We start from the raw sequence: 16,952 nt of genomic DNA on the forward strand, positions 1-16,952 counted from the left end.
ACCAGAAAAAATCCAGTACAACCATCTTGAGGTCAGTGAATACAACCAGGAGTTACACCAGCAGGGTTATATACTACCACCTCTACAGCAAGCTGAACCAAATCCCCAGTGTCATCTTTTGGAAAAGTCCTGATCAAGATGCAGTTCCTACCCTAATAGAGGGCTGAACCCCAAAGGCTGGAGCAGAACTCAGCAGAAGATGAAAACCACAGGTGACCTTCACGGGTCAGCCTGTACCCCATCGCGAACCTGCAACACCTTTCTCTCCCTCTGAGCCTTGGTATACTCATAGGTCTAATGACCACAGTATTTTAGAAGGTGCTTGTCCAATCAAAAAGGAAGCCACAGAGATAAGCTGTCTTTAAAGGAAAATCAATTCACCTGAAACATATTGCAGGTGACCCACCTTACTATTCCCAAAGGATATTCAATGGATTTCCCTATATCCTGATTACTTAGTCTAGCCAGTGGTCACAGCAAACACCTGCAGAAACGCATCCTCCTACTGAAGAGGTCAAGCATGAATATTGGGATGACATAACAAAAAGGCAGAAGGAACAAAACGCTACGATTGAAACAGTCCATAGTGACGCAATGATCAAAACATCCTCCTCACTTCTTGGCTTGTCTGTTTGTTTTCATCAGAATCTCAAGACATTTCTTTGGCTAGCAGACTTCGGAGAGAAACTGCTTCAAACAGAACCATAATATAGATGCAGTGCTGAACTAAGTGTGCAGTTTATATTTATACTACAAAATGAGTTTTGGTAACCTCTCCAGGTTCATGGCCAAAAGACAGAGAAATCCCAAGCTACGCAGTCGACAGTAAGCACAATGTTCAGCGTGGGCTGACAGTTCATCAGACATAGTCCTAATCCTTCTTCATTCTCTATTGCATTTCAGCATATCAATATAAAAGTGTTCAGATTTCACTTTTCTTTTTAAAAATCTTCAAACAGTACTGGGTTATGTGGGTTTGGGGAAGGGGTGGAGAATGAGCTGGAATTCCCCCTGGAATGAGGGGGAGGCAGCAAAAAGAATCAGAAAAAAAGAAGAAAAAAGAAATGCAAACCAAGACATACACCCTTAGAGGAGAAATACCAGGCCCTGCAAATCACAATAAAAATAAATTATTCTTGGCACCCAAACACTTGGAGATTGCAAAACTGTTGTCAAAAAAAAAAAAAAAAGAAGAAAAAAAAAGAAAAGGAGGTGACTGCTATGGAATGGCTTTAACACCTGTTTGTACACACCTGCAGGGGGTGCGAACAAGGATGAGAGAAATGAATCCAGTTGTTTTCCTCTTTGCAAAATACAAATGTAAAAACTCGTAACACAATTTTACACTCATAAAAGAGCAGACTAACAATCTAGTTTGCAATGCCATGTTTCTGACTTTGGTTAGTAGTTTTCATAGTGAATCAGCACTTGATACCTGAAAGGCTACCATCACTCCTCCAGGTGGCAGGCTTGTATTCTCTTTTAAACAGATAAAAGTTTTTTTTCTTTTTTTTTTTTGTTTTTGTTTTTTTTTTGTTTGTTTGTTTGTTTTTTCCTTAAAATGTGTTCACATTGTCATAATATACAGAAAAAAAGTAAGCAGTTATTTGGTTTACTTTAAGTCCATTTAAAAAAACTGGCTTTTTCTTTTTTGGGGGAACTAATTCTACGACACACACACACACACTAAGTGCTGTGTATTTTCTTGTTTTGTTTTTTAAATAGGAAAACCCACAGACATTTATAAACTGTTCTGTCCTTCTTGTAGTTTTCTCAGTCTTTTACTTACAAGCGTGATGAACAGGTATTTTCACAGAGTTCAAATGGTTACATTTCTGTTGGTGCGGGTTTTTTTGTGTGTGGTTTGGTTTTGTTTTGTTTTTAGGAGTTTTCTTCCAGAGAGTCTGTTAAAGGCTCCATAGGAACTGCCGTCGCAGGCTCGTGTTGTTTCAAACGTTTAATTGTGTTCTTCAGTGCTTGCCTCTTATTGCAGAACCAAACTCTAACTACTTCCCGGTCATAGTTCAGTTTCTCTGCAATCTCTGTCATTTCTTGCCCAGAAGGGTGCGTGTTCTTCTCAAAGTGGGCATTCAAGATCTCAAGGGCTTGTGGCGTGAATGAGGTACGCCTCTTGCGCTTTTTGGATGGTTCGCTTCCGATAAACTCGGTAAGGTTCTGCATACCTGCTCGATGGCGGGCCTCAGCCTCAGCCATCCACCGCTCAAGCACCGGCTTTATCTTCTGGGCACTTTTAGGGGTGATGTCCAGCTTTTCAAACCTGGCAGGATACAAAAGGCCAGGGTTCAGTTTGGCTGTCAGACTGCTAGCTATAGTGTTCTCTTGGGCTTCCTGTGGTAGGAAAAAGTGGCTTCTCAGGATGGTGTGTCTGAGGGAAAATTGAGAAAGAAGAGTCTTACACTGATGCTCTGCCAGGGTGGGACTTCCTGCCTGCCTGACTAATTGACTGGCAGAGGTAATTTACAATGGATTACGAAAACTATCAGATAGGTATATCTATAAATATTTATATATATTTTTAAGCTAACACAAAACGAGCACTACAACAAAATTCTTAGTACACTAAATAACACAGGTTATGAGTTGCGTTTTCATATTTCTGGCGATCTTCAAAAACCCTTAAGGCTAAGTCTAATTACAGGAAATGACATCAAAGGCAATTGCTTTTTATTATCCCGTCTTTGTGGTTAATCCTTTTGTTTCCCCTCCCATGGCATGTTGTCCAAACACCACAGCTTTAATAATACAAACCAATGGCAGTTTCTAGCCTCTGAATATCAGGTTTCCTTTCCTTTCATTTTACAGCAATTTTCACTGTTTGCAAGTTAACACTATATCCCTTTTTCGGGTCGGAAAAAGATTCTCATAGCTACGGTGGTGTTCAGCTGAAACAGCTGGACACATTGCAATTATCTTGACTGCCCCCACAATGTGCAAAGACAGACTCATGTTTGCCAGATGAAACCCAGCATAATAGTCTACTAATATGCTGTGGCACCAAGCTGGGTTTATTGTGGGATTTCTGCAAACTGTACCAGAATGATATCATTTCCTGTAAATGAGGTCTTCTATATATCATTTCGCCATCAAAAGTCTTTTGCCAAACCAGATTTTACAAGTATTATAAAACATCTGGAAAAGCAGCCACACAAAGCTTTAATCCTTTCAAAAACAAGCAGAAGAAGTGAGTTCACATTTCATGTCTTATAATATAAGTACTTGTTTCTTTCATTTACCAAGTTCATTCTCTCTTGCTACGCATTAAAAATCTTAACCCAAGTCCTCTGATGCCACCCATTTGTATTTCTCCCCTTCGCCTATGTCCACCCTGCACATTGCGGTATTTAACGTTGCGGAAAGGCAACAATTATTGCGCGGCGCTGCTGCACTCTCCAGCCCGCCCGGTGCTGAAGTGCCGCTGCCGCTAATCACGACGTGCTCTGGAGACAAGACTGACCGAATCAATGCCTTTGCGCAAAGCAACTTGGTGACTGGAGTTGGCAATTTCTAGCATCTCTATTCAGCACATGGCGGCTGCAGAAAATATTCCAGCAAGAAACAAAGCATTTTTCACAAATGAAGAGTAAGATGGGGAATAATTTCAGACAGTAACGCTCCAAAGGATTTGTAACTGGTGCCTGGGATCCTAGTGTGGTATTGACTGCAAGGTGTCCTTCCTTGGTGTCCAGTGATATTTCAGGCTGAAGTGAATGTTTTAGAATGCATTGTCTCAAGTTAAGAAAATGCCATTGTTTGCATGCAGAACATATCAGCAAGGTGCTATATTGCTGGTGTGATCTGCACAGGGCACCAGGAGACTCTGCTTCTGTCTCCAAGTTGGTTGTTCAACTTGCTTAGCTTACTGCCCTTTCCATTACCCTGGAGTTCATAACGAAACTCCTTTGTTACCATTAGAAGAAAAATTAAATCTACTATTTCTGAGGAACTGCATACTGCTGCTGAAGCAGCTTGTCTTGCTGCTTAACAAGAGATGAACAGTCATAGCAGGTTATTACACCCCAAAGTGACATCTATCTGGGGCGGTCAAAGGAGATAAAAATACCCTATAATCTTGCAAGTATTTGGGACCAGACTCTGCACCCAGTCCTCATGTTCTGAGCAGTTTGCCCCTCTAAGAAGCCCTCTGTAAAAGGTCTCCACATTCTGGGCTTTTGTTAGCTGCGTCTGTGCTCCAACTTCATCCTTACTTGGGTTTTCACAATAATTGGTTAGTGGGGAACCCTTTCATTTAGTAAAATTCAAACCATCCCCAGTGGTATTCTCAGGTGTGAGGTAGATGGAAGAAATGAGAAGACAGCAAACTAGACAAAAGCAAAGGAAACTGCAATTTATCACTTTAAAGTACAGTATGTTAAACAGCAACTTAAGGCTACAACAAATTGGCAATTGCTAAAAACTCCACCCGTTTTAGGCATTCTTTACCCATCGATCACAGGGAAAAAAAAAATTAATTCTTAGCAACAGGGAGCAATAGTATTCATATCATTGGCATTGCTTGTTAGTGTTGATGCTGCAGTACATGTTGTTTGGTATAACGGTATACAACTCTTGAAACAAATTTCCCAGCAGTAGTATCCTTGTATAGACTGAATAAAGGTTATTTTCTACAGGGAGGTATCTTATAAGAAAAAACAGTAGGGGAGACCATAGAAGTGAGAGGATCCTATGGAGCTTTTTGTATTTAACAACAATCAATGGGTTTTATGGAAAATCATTGAGCAAAATGTGAGCTGCAAGCTCACTACCCCATACTGATGTTATTTATAACCTTAGTCTTAAACTGCAGGAAAAGTACACTTCCATTCTATGGGGAATACATTAAAAGTATAAAGACCAGATAAAAAGACAGAGCATTTCATGGATCACCAAGAACAAAATCCACTTAAATAAGCTTAGAGTTGGTTTCTTGGCTTTCACTGATGGAGAAGGACTATAAGGCATTGCCCAAGAGGAAAAAGCTGTTACTTAAGTGTGTTTGTTACCTCATGCATAAACATGGGATTACTGTAACACACATACATGCATATACGGTGTTTGCTTCTAACTACTTTAACTCTGTCAAGACTGTATTATCATTTCTTATGATTAGGGAAGATTTCCGCTTCTGCTTTGCATACATGGGTTGTCTGTTTGTTTTTTTTAGTAAACATTTGGGTGATAAAAGATGAATAGCTGCTGGTCTGCAAGATAGCAGGAAGGATAATTTTTTCCCTTCTGTGTTGCCTAGGTAAATCATCATTAACATCCTATATGTGAAGTGCTAACCACAGTAATACAGGTTTTAACTTAGCAGGGATGCAGCCATGAAATATTTGTTCAGTAACCCTATCTGTAGAAAATGGCACAGTATGAAGAGGGTCAGCTGGTGCTTATCCAGCACCAGCAGGGTCTCCAGCTTGTCTACTGAATTAAGTCTCAACGCCAGGAACATTGTTTCTCACTTGTTTAAAAGGAGGAGTTAAAAAAAAACCCCTAAAGTTACTTTAGGGCTACACAGTAAGAACATTTTATCTGCCATATACCAACATTATTGGCTGATTTCAGTCACAGATTAAATAATACGTGCTGAAGACATGAGACTCAAACACAAGCATGCTCCTTGCAATAAGCTGAATAATTATTAAAAACAAAGAGAGGAGAGGAGAGTTTATGATGTAACTTGTTACCTGCAGATGGCAGACTGGCTATAGGCTGGGCCTTCGGTGGCGCTTAGGGCTTGGCCAACTTGAGTCTGTGTCAGGCCAAGGGACAGGCGCCGTATTTTAAAAGCTTTGGCAAATTCTCGGATTTCTTCCAGATTCACCCCATCCACCTCTCCAGTGGCTGTTTGAGGATCTGTTGAAATATTGTTTTAATCATGTCAGTTCTTCGCATCACATATAAGTGGGCTAGGCTTACACCAGCTATCATTGTCAAGACGTTCATATTCTTTTTTTTTTTAATGCTTATCCCTTTCTCTTCTTCCCCAAACAGAAACAGGCTTGCCTTGTCAGGTGTGTTACAAAGCATGTTCAGATTGCTAAAATGCTAACTAGGCTGCAGTGTTTCCAGGTGCTGGTGAAAGATTTTCAAAGACATACTTTGTTGCTGAACTTCTGAAAATGGCCAGCTCACCTCAGAGTGAGGAGGCGGCTGGGATCCTCACTGACATTTGTGCCTTGCAAAATGTCCCCCAGGTTACTAAGTCATGTTCTCCGTTTTCCCTTCTTATCACATACAGAAGGAAGGCTGGTGTCAATATAGGTATTTGCAGGCTGTGGGGAGGGCTAAATATATGCATGAACTGCTTGAATTTTTAATTTGAAATCAAGACTTTCTGCTTTATCTAAAATCAATGCCAAATAAGGAGATTCATAAGCCTTCCTTCCCTTGTCCACAATACCCAACCCAAACTGCCAGCCAAAAGTCCAAAATAACCCAGCAAATGGTTATTTTTTTATATTTAAAAATATAAAATTATTTATATTTATATTTATATTAGTTATATTTAAAACAAGCCCAAACAAAACGCTGCCTTTAAAAAATCCTTAATTTAAAAATAATCTTTTAAAATACGCCCTTCTGAGAAGCAGCCTTTCAAGCTTTTTATTCTGCCTCCCATCAGGTTGATAATCGAAGAGCAGCAACATCAGCCATTAGGTTTCAGATGGTAATGCTGCACAATTTTTTGCTTTTACATTAGCCCCTCAGAAGATAATGCTTATGATGCTGAGAGAATAAATCTGTCCTTCCTCTCCATAGCAGTTTACTGACACAGAAGCCTCTGTCCCTTAAAGGGCACGTAATAAAGCATGTGTACCACAGGAAAGCTCCTTTGGTGCTGGATAACTCGGTCAATTTAGGACTTATCAAGGGAAATGACACAACAGCTGGAGAATGGAGCATTTTTTTCTCCCCAAGCTACTGATCCCTGGCTAAATGAAAGCGTTTGCCAAGTCACAGACAGCATGGGACTGGGATGGTGAAAGATTTCAAAGTGTTGTGCAATCCTGCATGTAGTGAAGCCATTCTCCTAGTGAGACATCTCTATTGTTCCTCACCTCATTCCTCAGACTTCTTAGGTGAAAAGTTTGCAGCACAATAACCCATCAATTTCTGTAAGTGCAAGCAGTTGTCCAAGGACGGTGCTAGACTACATTACTATTCTGAACCCTATATGAGAGTGGCTCCTGCGAGTACTGCTATAGGTAAAGGCTTCTCAGCGTTACAGTAACAAAGCTTTTATTTTCAGGGGTGTATAAACCTGATGCAAATTCCCTTATGATGGAAATGTCCTATAAAAAATCTTTTAGTCCAATAATGGACAGAGGGAAGAGGTTTTTCTGCTATATAAATTTAGCCTATACCGATTCGTAGCTTGAGCGTAAGAAGCACACACAGCAATAGTATTCTAAAGACACTTGTGTATGCAATGAAGGGCCACATGAGCTCTGCATACAGGGAAACACGCATATAGGCTGAACCTTGTTTTGACAATGCTCCACACTCAGAATTGTCCCTCCTGTTGTCAGTGCTGTGCTTTAGCTTGCCTAAAGCACAGCATGCATGCACTCATTCGGTATAAAGCTAGGGTACGTATTACTTGGTTTTAAGTAGTTGGTGCAATGACAGGGGCCACTCAGATTTATAAAGTAATTGCCTTTAGAGATGTGACATTTTCCTACTTACCCCATGCACAGTCTATCTAGCATACCAGTTCTGATTTTCAGAGACACAAAATGGAGCTGGATGCTTGTCTGCCCTTTGGGTCTCTGAAAAGCAACTGATAAATGTACAAAATATCATAAATTATAATGGCCTCAAAGATTCCCTTGAGTAAAGTGCACTAAGATGGTGACCTTCCTCACCTCTTTCCTTCCTTCACATTAAGGCCTCTGACTAACGCTATTAGGGATGTGACAAAGGACAATTCTGATGTTCCCAGAGAATTTTCAAAGTAGCAAACACTATGGCAACTGGCACCTGTAAACCTCCCCAGCTCCTGTTAGGAATAAAAAGGGAGGTAAGAAAGCTAAGGTGTTATTTGCTTGCACATTATAGAGAAATTCTGCTAAGTTCTGCTGGATCCTTCTGTTGCAACAGTGACTATCATGGGAAGTCCTTTCCTGCTTGAACAAGGGAACAAATTAGGCTGAGCTCTCCTTCAGATGAGAAGAAAACCTGGGATGCACTTCAGGAATATGGGAGTAGATTGTAATATATGGCGGAGTATCTGATGAGAAAGAGGCTTCATTCTTACATAGCATCTTTGGGAGGAGGAAAGTACTAACAGAGATAGACCAAGACACAGAAGCCTTTTATCCCTGAACTCTAGGGAGAACTGCATTTGTATCAAATCAAAATCACTTCTACTTCAGGTGTGATTCAAAGCCCTTTGAAATCCATAGAAGTAGTCCCTTGATTTCTGTCAGCTCCATAAAACTCAAATAGTACTATGAAGACCACTCTATTGACATGATTGTACAACAGCACTGGTCTGTTTTACTCTATTGCCATTAAAATGCCATCAATACATAATCTTGGACTCTGTGGACTAATATATACACATATATAAATGTATACAAATAGATAATGGACTTTGTTTTAATAAGCTCTGAGCTCTCAGGACAGTTGAGTGTGTAGTGTGCTTCATATTTTAGGAAGAGTAGCTTATTAAGGACTGTAAATAAAATGGTGCTTTTTAAATTAAGTGGATATCCTAGAGAAGGCAGCACAGTGCCAACACAAAAAGAAAGAATACCAATCTCAGTGAGTGGTTGGGATCTACAGTAGCAGCATTTAAAGATTTCCAGCGTACATTATGGCTTGATAAAACAATGTCTGCTGTGTCTAGGAAACTACTGGGTGCAGGAGAAAGGTGAGAGACTTGTCTGGGACCATTTTAGAGGATATGTGTACCTATCCTCTAACAAAAAGGAAGCCATCTAAAATTCCCCCAGATGTCCTGGTGGACAGTGAAGGTGGGCGGGCAGAATGGCAGGAATAAAATCCACAGGCTTTCCTTCTGCATTGAAACCTCTTTTTTCCTACTGAAGGAACTGTTGAATTCTCCTGAAAATCCCACGTGACTTTGTTGGTGAGTGCAAATATGCTGTGATTTTAATAGTTAGGGGAAAGAGTTGCTACAGAGAAATCAGTGCACCCTGAAGGAGAAGGCAAATTTCTGTTGAGCAGAGTTCTACCACGGGAGGAATTACAGGGGATGATTTCCCCAGTCAGACAGGAGGAGAAATAGCTGGCAGAGGAAGTCCAATGGAAAGTAAATTGGATAAGAAAGGCAGGACAAAACATTGTTAATGGAAAATGGACTGGAGCTCAAGGGAAAGAAAGAAGAATAATTTGTTTGTGGGAGGCATTTTAATTTTATAATGACAGATGACAGTAAAATGAATTTGGAATGAAGAAAGGAACTTCACAGAGACACAAGTCTCAGAGCATGAGGGGAAACCAGTGATTTCCACAAAGAGAACATATGGTGGAAAAGTTAAAGCAATGAGAAGAGGGATGCATCTGAGAACAGGGAAAAGAAATGTAAAAAAGGAGGAATAATGATATAGAATCGAATGAAGAGAAAACAAAGAAGAGAAAAGAGAACAGAGATAAGATGAGACAATACAGGAAAATCATACAAAAGGGACAGGAAGACTAGAGATGAATTTTGCAGTCCTTCATTAGGCAGAGCTTCTTTTAAAATGTCTTTTCTTTGAAAACAACCACAATTTTTTGTCTTTAGAAGAACTAGCACTTGTTGCTGGTGAGAGATGAAGAGGTGAGGATGAGGTAAAAGGGAGAAGCTATAAAGAACACAACAATCCAGGAGGGAGGAAAAAAAAGGACAGGAAATAAAAAATAAAGGATTTTTTTTTTAAAAAAAAAGGAAGGAAATGCACCTTTTTTAAAATTAGGACACATGTTAAAGAAAAAATGTGAAATCATAAAGAAAACATGACTAGAATGAAAAGTAAAAGGAATAAAAACAAGGAACATGGAACACTAAAGTTATTAAAGCCCAATTCTGATTCCTTTCTCTCAGTACTTTAGTAATTTCACTGATGTGAGGCGGCCTCTTGTAAAGAGAGTTACTGTCTTTACAGTAAGTGTGCAGAACCTTGACCCAAATAATTATTTATACTGAAGTTATGTTGCTCTAAGCAATCCAATTAACAGAATAAGGTAGCTGAATATGCCTAGCTTTTCATGAACTTTACTATATTTGGCAACAACTTCTGGCATATGGCAAATCTCCACTAAGGTACTTGACTCTAAGTCCTCTGCTGGAGGACTGGACTGCAGCTTTGGAATGAATGAGGAAAAGGAAGCAACAGTATTCCTGCCTCAGGAGGGGTAAAGCAATCAAAGCGATGTTCAGGGGGTCACAAGTTGTTTCTTGCTGCCCTCATGCCTGTGGATTTCTTTCAGGACCACTGACCCATTGCAGGCCTCATCCCAGTAAAAGATTTTGAGTGGACTTCGGCAAAGACTGGATTTCAATTGTAGGCCTGTTTTACAAAGCTCTGCTAGCCAGTGTGGGAGCTGGGAGGCTAAGAAGGCTTTGTTCAATTATGGGCCATAGGCTTGACAAAGCGGTGCTCCTGCTCTTCAGGGATCTGCACCCAGAAGCTGAATGGATTCTGCAAAGGAGCAAAACAGGGATGACTTTCTGTCTATTTATTTCCCTGTGTGCAGGCACAGTTGTATGCAAATAGGTTTTTAGTCACATGAAACAATTTTCAAATTCGTGAAGATCAATTAAGACTATTTGTCTAAAAAGATGGTATTATCAACGACAGCAAAAAGCTGTAAAGGATTCTGTCTGCCTTTTCATGTTTCATTACACAGGTGGTTTGATCTTTCCCTACTGAACTAACCATATTTTCCTCTTTCATGCAGGCTCTTTCCACATTACTAGAAACCAGCAGGTAGCTCTCTTGTGCCCTTGAACATTGTCACTTACGTGCCAGCACAAGCAGGCTTACACATGCAGTGTTAGCTCCAGTTTGTCGTTGGCTACATGCTCTCAAGAATATGTTGGACAGCCATCAAGGATCACTGAGATGACTGTTTTACTTTTATCTGTGTTACAACACTATGTAAATGTCAGAAATGAGTTGATTCACCCCTCACACTACTCAGTCTGTTGGTCTTGAATAGCTAGGGACTAGATGAAGGCGGAAACATAAATTTAAAACAATTCCAGAACATTTTATTTATGTGTAATTATAATCATGCTTTTTTAGAGGCGCTCCCTATCAATAGCCTCTCCCTTTGGAATGCTCTTAAGATCTGGGTCCCAGTGAAGTAATTCCCAAGCACAACGCCTTCCTCAGTCTGATTGTATGAAAAACATTTTCTTTACCCTGAGTTCCCCACTTGATTTAATTGAGCTTTCTTCTTTTTTGAGCAAGTGAGCAGCACTTCAACTATCTTCTCTGTGCCATGCATTATCACAGGTAGGGTATTGACTATGGCTAAGTTTGCCTGGCATTTGCCATTATAAGACAAATTTCAGGTCAACTACTTCTGAGAATGAGGCTAATAAAACACGTTGTTCTGCCTGGGATAAAAGAAAGATATTGTAATAACCTCTTTTCTTTAAGTAGTTTCAGTTTCCCTACAACTTGAAGGATGGCCTTAATAGGTGTCAGGGAGATAGCTGTTATGTCAGTAATTGGCTTCCTGCCATCCCACGTAAAATCTGTCACAAGTCCAAGCAGGTGAGCCTCCAAAACTCTTATCTACTCAGTAGAGATTTGCTAGACCTCTCTGTGGAGCTTTGTTTAATATTTTCTCTGTACTGAGGATGCTTGAGCCTAAGGCTGAAGTAGATGGAGAAGAACTTCCCCCTCCTATGGTTGTGGCTCTGGCCTGCTTTGGGCCAGTACGGCAGTAAAGACAGAGAGACTGACTCGCCTCTCCTCTTGGTGATTATTTTCCACATTCCCCTGATGGGAGGGTAGAAGTGGTGTCTGCACGATTTTGATGCAGAGGGGGCAAAAATTAACCTTCAGTCTGAAGAAAATGGAAGGAAAAAAATACCCTGAAGACTACTAAGGAGCAGGGATTTGAGTTTGGAGTGGAGGGAAAGAGGGCCTGACTGTGCAGAAAGTAGTAATCATTATAGTAGAGGAAAGAAAACATGTAAAAAGAGGTGGCACAAGTGATAAAACAAGGTAGAGGAGGACAGGAATTACAGAATCACAGAATGGTAGGAGTTGGAAGGGACCTCTGAAGATCATCTGGTCCAACCCCCCTGCCAAGGCAGGATCACCTAGGGCAGGTTGCACAGGAACGTGTCCAGTCAGGTGTTGAAGGTCTCCAGAGAAGGAGACTCCACAAACTCTCTGGGCAGCCGGTTCCAGTGCTCCGTCACCCTCACAGTAAGGAAGTTTTTCCTCATGTTGAGGTGGAACTTCCTGTGCTCCAGTTTGTGCCCATTGCCCCTTGTCCTGTCACTGGGCACTACTGAAGAGAGACTGGCTCCATCCTCCTGACAGCCACCCTTCAGATATTTATAGACATTGATAAGGTCCCCTCTCAGCCTTCTCTTCTCCAGACTAAACAGCCTCAGGTCTCTCAGCCTTTCCTCATACAAGAGATGTTCCAGTCCCTAATAACCTAATATTAATTACCTAATAAAAAGGCTGGTAAAAGGGACACAGATATGGTCTGGGGATAGAGACTGACTGGGAGCTGGAGGGGAACTGAAATGGGAGGAGGAGTTGAAGAATGACGGACTGTGGTGAAAGCAGACTGCAGGGAGAGGGGAAGAAGAACAAAACCATGGAGGCAAAGGGAGTGCAGATTGTGTGGAGAAGGGAATGAGGAAGTAATGGGACTGGAAGTGGACAAGTCATGGAAGGAATCAAGCCTGAGAAGAACAAGTAGAAAGTCTATGTTCATTAGTGTATCCCCTCTCCTCCCCAAATTGATATTCCTGTGCCTCATACTCCTGTGCTTTCAGCCAAATCCATAAGCAGAGCCAACAAGTTGATAACACAACCTATCAGCTTCTCCATCCATTCAACTGACAGAAGATCTCATATTTCCAACTATGAAAATAAGCATTATCTCACCATATGACTGACTTGCTATTCTGCTTTTGTAACGACCTTGAAATTTATCCAAGCAAAAAATGAAGCTAAAAGAACATCCTTAGAGTTGCACAAATAAACACTCAGCAGATACAAAATGCTGGAGTTACAGTAGCCCACAACGCAGTGTAGCATAGTCTTTGAGCTCCGGATTACCAGTTCTTTCTCCCCAGACCCTTGTCCAGTGCACAGGAGAATCGTGCTTCATTACAGATGAACTGATTGATGTATTTCCTTTTTACTTCTTCAGTGTGTGGCCCCAGACCTCTATTAAAGCTCTTCACCAAAGACATAGTTATTCATCTCCTCTTGAGCTTTTCTGCTTTTTTTTTTTTTAAATCTTAATTTATTTTCTTGTGTTTCTACAAGATGAGGGTCTTCCCCTTCTCATTCACAGAGAAGTGGACAGATATTAAGGGAAAAAGCATTTTTGGGTACCCAGTCTAGGTCAAGTAGGAGGTGATTTTTTAGACTGTGTCTTTAAATGGTTCTTTATACAGTTCCACAGTGAAAGTGCACTTAAAATTGTAACTGTGAGTACCAGGTTCTTCTGTAAATTAAAGTCCAGAGTTTCAAGCTGGATATTGAGGGAGCACTTGTGAAAAATCTGATTTAAGTGACTTGCCTGCCATTGCACTGGAATTACGTGGCAGACAGAAAGCTTCAGCTCCTCAGCCCTCTACTGCCTGAAGCAAGTCCATCCTTCACCCTTCTACAGCTCCCCACCTCAAATGTTATGCAAACTGGGGAACAGTTTAGCGAATCAGGTAGGGAACAAACCATGGGACAACAGCCTGCCTGTTGCGTTAGTAATTTTGGTGCATCCCTAGAACAATTCCATTTGGAATGCACTGAAAGAAGGATGAGAAAATAATCACCATTGCATGATTTTAATCATAATGTATATCGTTATCATAAAATACGTGTTCTAAGAGGAATTGCATACAGTTGAACAAGCAACTATTTTTCTAGTAGCTCCTCCTAACTTCGGATGGATTTGTACTGTAAACTTAAAAGGCTTTCTTCCACATAGCTTTTATTGTGTAGTGTGCTTATCCACATGGGGAAATTGACTGGAATAACTATTGGAATAGTGGAATATTTTTAAAATAATTTTTTAAAAAATAATAAATAATTGTAAATATTTTTTTTTAAACTGGAATATTTTTTTCATAAGAATGTTCACAAGGGAAGCTATTCTGGACTAGCCATTGAAAAGTAACTTATTCTGCGCTAGCTATTGTAGTCAATTTTCCCACATAGACAAGGGGTAACTTTATGTATTTTTAACATGAAGCGTCTTATTTGTCTTCTTCCTATAAGCTTGTCTACATGAGAAAATTTACTGACAGAGCAACAGCAGTATATTTATATCAGTATAATTATATCTATATATTTTATGTACTTACAGCTACCAATGCGGATATTTTTATTCCAGAATAAAAGCATTCACACTGGGAGTTACACCAGCATAATTTTACCACTATAGCTCTGCTAGTAATTTCCCCATGTAAGCAATCTCTGAAATAATCTAACCAGGATTTTTTCACATCTTCCTTTGCATGACAATTTCTCCAAGCCCTTCATAAGCTTGTATCAGTCATATATTTTACATTACCAATATGGTGTGAGCTATTGTGTTTGTTTACATGAAATATGTACATTGGAGTATCTTTGAACAAGGTCATCTAATACACGCAGATTTTTGCCGATGTGCAAAAACTGTTAATGCTTCTTATGTATACTTTTAACACATTGTTTTTGCTATGTAAAGACCAAAGTTAATGCTGATAAGGTAACAGCGAAGACTCTGAACTGTGTGATCTGGAAAAAAGGGCAGTTCAGGAGGTCAGCTCTTACAGTCCTAATACTGAAACTCAGTTATTTCACTGCAGCGTGCTTCTCTCTCCTCTCCCACGTTACACTTCATTCTTATTTAAATTGTGCAAGATTGGCAAGAAAGGTCTCTTGTTCTAGATTGGTGTAGTGCTAGGGTTTGTAAAACAGTTTGCTACACTAACTAAGCAAACAAACAGTAACGAACAAGCAGCCTAACCAAAAGAAGGAGGATCTGTCTGTCCACCAAATTCTGAGCAATATAATTCATTATATTGACTAATTCAAAAATTCTCATTTCCAAAGACCATAAACTACATTTTAGTTAAAAGAATTGCCCTTATAAGTCACTTAACGGCTGCTACCATTTTTATGACCATTTTTAGCAGTGATCAATTTCTCAAGGCATGTTTACCTTAAGCCCCATCCACGACAGCACTTAGCAGTTCTTACTGGTAAGAATCACTCTACTTAGCAATATACAATCTACTATATGGGAAAAAAAAGGAGGGAAAGCAGATCAGGAAACTCAGCAGTGAGGAGGACAAACAGAGGAGAGAATTAAGGAGAGCCAGGGAGCAATACTTACTGCTGACTAACTGGCCAACACTCAAAGCTGAAGAGGAGGAGGATGAGGAGGAAGAAGAGGAAGCCTGACGCACTGGGCTTTGAGACATAGATGCTTGACTGTGAGCCAAATGCAGGAGATTGGGTTGTGAGGCTGCTTGTCCCACTTGCGTCTGGGAGGGCTGATGGAGCTATATGTTAAAATGTAAAAATAGGTATTTAGAAAATGAAGCAGTAATAGGAAACTTTCAATGCACCATCTCACCCGTCTACTTCTGGGGAACAAATCCCATAGGAGCATTAAATACCAATGGACTTAGTTCAGGTGAATGTTACAGCAGGAGCAATCTGGGCTCCTTTGAATTCTAACTTTTCATTTTCCCAGTTTAATCAAATACTTAATCTAATTAGAAGCTAAAGATTTGTTTGAAATGGGTAATAAGAGACCTATGACATTCCCAGCAGCATTATGATTTAATAAATACATGTCCTTACCTGTTTTCTGACAGATGAAGTCAGACTTCTGTTCCCTACATGGATTCTCATATAAATCAGCACTGTTTCAGAGAGGTCCTTTCATACTGCAGGACCAGGGCCAACAAGACCAGGAATGGGGAAAAGAAAATAAATCAGGGGAAAATCCCTCTCCTATAGAAAGGAATAATTTGTTTTATGACTTAGATCTAGCAAACAAACAAAAAAGTTCAAATCTTATTTCTCAATCGATAAATCGTCCTTGCCTAAAATACACAGTGAAATTTCTGAGCCCCATTCACATCAGGACTCTGTCAAGTAAGACATACCTAAAAGGTCGAGTGAGTATGGTAAAAGCAAATGATATACTGTGATATGTGAATCTGGCTTCACAATTTTTTTTAAACAAATTTTACAACAGTGTAGTCTTTGGTTGTTCACTAGGGGAAAGGAAAGAACCATTAATCCCTTCTGCCTATAACAAGTTTTCATGTGGGATTGAAAACTAGGAACATTGTCTGGTCCTGATTTTTACATAAAACTCCCAGCAAATTCAAAGGGCAATCTCTCTGCAGAATGAAGGACACAATGGACCTTACAGTTTTGAACTGCCTTCTAGTAGTCCGGTATAGCCCTTTCAGAGCCTCATGATACAGTAATAGAATCCTGATACACTCAGGTGACTGCTACTGATTATACTTTTATTTTATGTTGATTCTTGATATTGATCAAAAAAGATTGCAAAAATGTATTAAAAGACTTCCCTTTTAAGTGATAGTTGTTATCTGCATTCTCAGAAAGGGGGAAAAATAAAGGCCTATTTGGCCTTGCTTGAAGTCAGTAATTTAAATCTATTTCTTGAATTCTAAGGGGTATGAGTTTTTCTCTTTTGATATTTAACTGAACAAATGACTTCAGAAAGGGAGCTGAATTCATTAGTAATAC

At 39.9% G+C, this 16,952-nt stretch overlaps 1 protein-coding gene across 1 annotated transcript in view; it reads right to left on the reverse strand.

The window, feature by feature from the left end:
* Positions 1 to 743: 743 nt before the first annotated feature.
* Positions 744 to 16,952, reverse strand: part of POU6F2 (POU class 6 homeobox 2) — a 319,101-nt gene continuing 302,892 nt past the window's right edge. The window contains exons 8-10 of the mRNA XM_082015100.1: positions 15,556 to 15,724; positions 5,706 to 5,874; positions 744 to 2,386 (exon numbers count right to left, since the gene is read on the reverse strand). Coding sequence (XP_081871226.1) covers positions 1,882 to 2,386; positions 5,706 to 5,874; positions 15,556 to 15,724 — 843 coding nt within the window. The 3' untranslated portion in view covers positions 744 to 1,881. The remainder of the gene's footprint in view (positions 2,387 to 5,705; positions 5,875 to 15,555; positions 15,725 to 16,952) is intronic.

This window comes from Phaethon aethereus (genome assembly GCF_964289735.1).
Source record: "Phaethon aethereus genome assembly, chromosome: 2".
NCBI lineage: Eukaryota > Metazoa > Chordata > Aves > Phaethontiformes > Phaethontidae > Phaethon > Phaethon aethereus.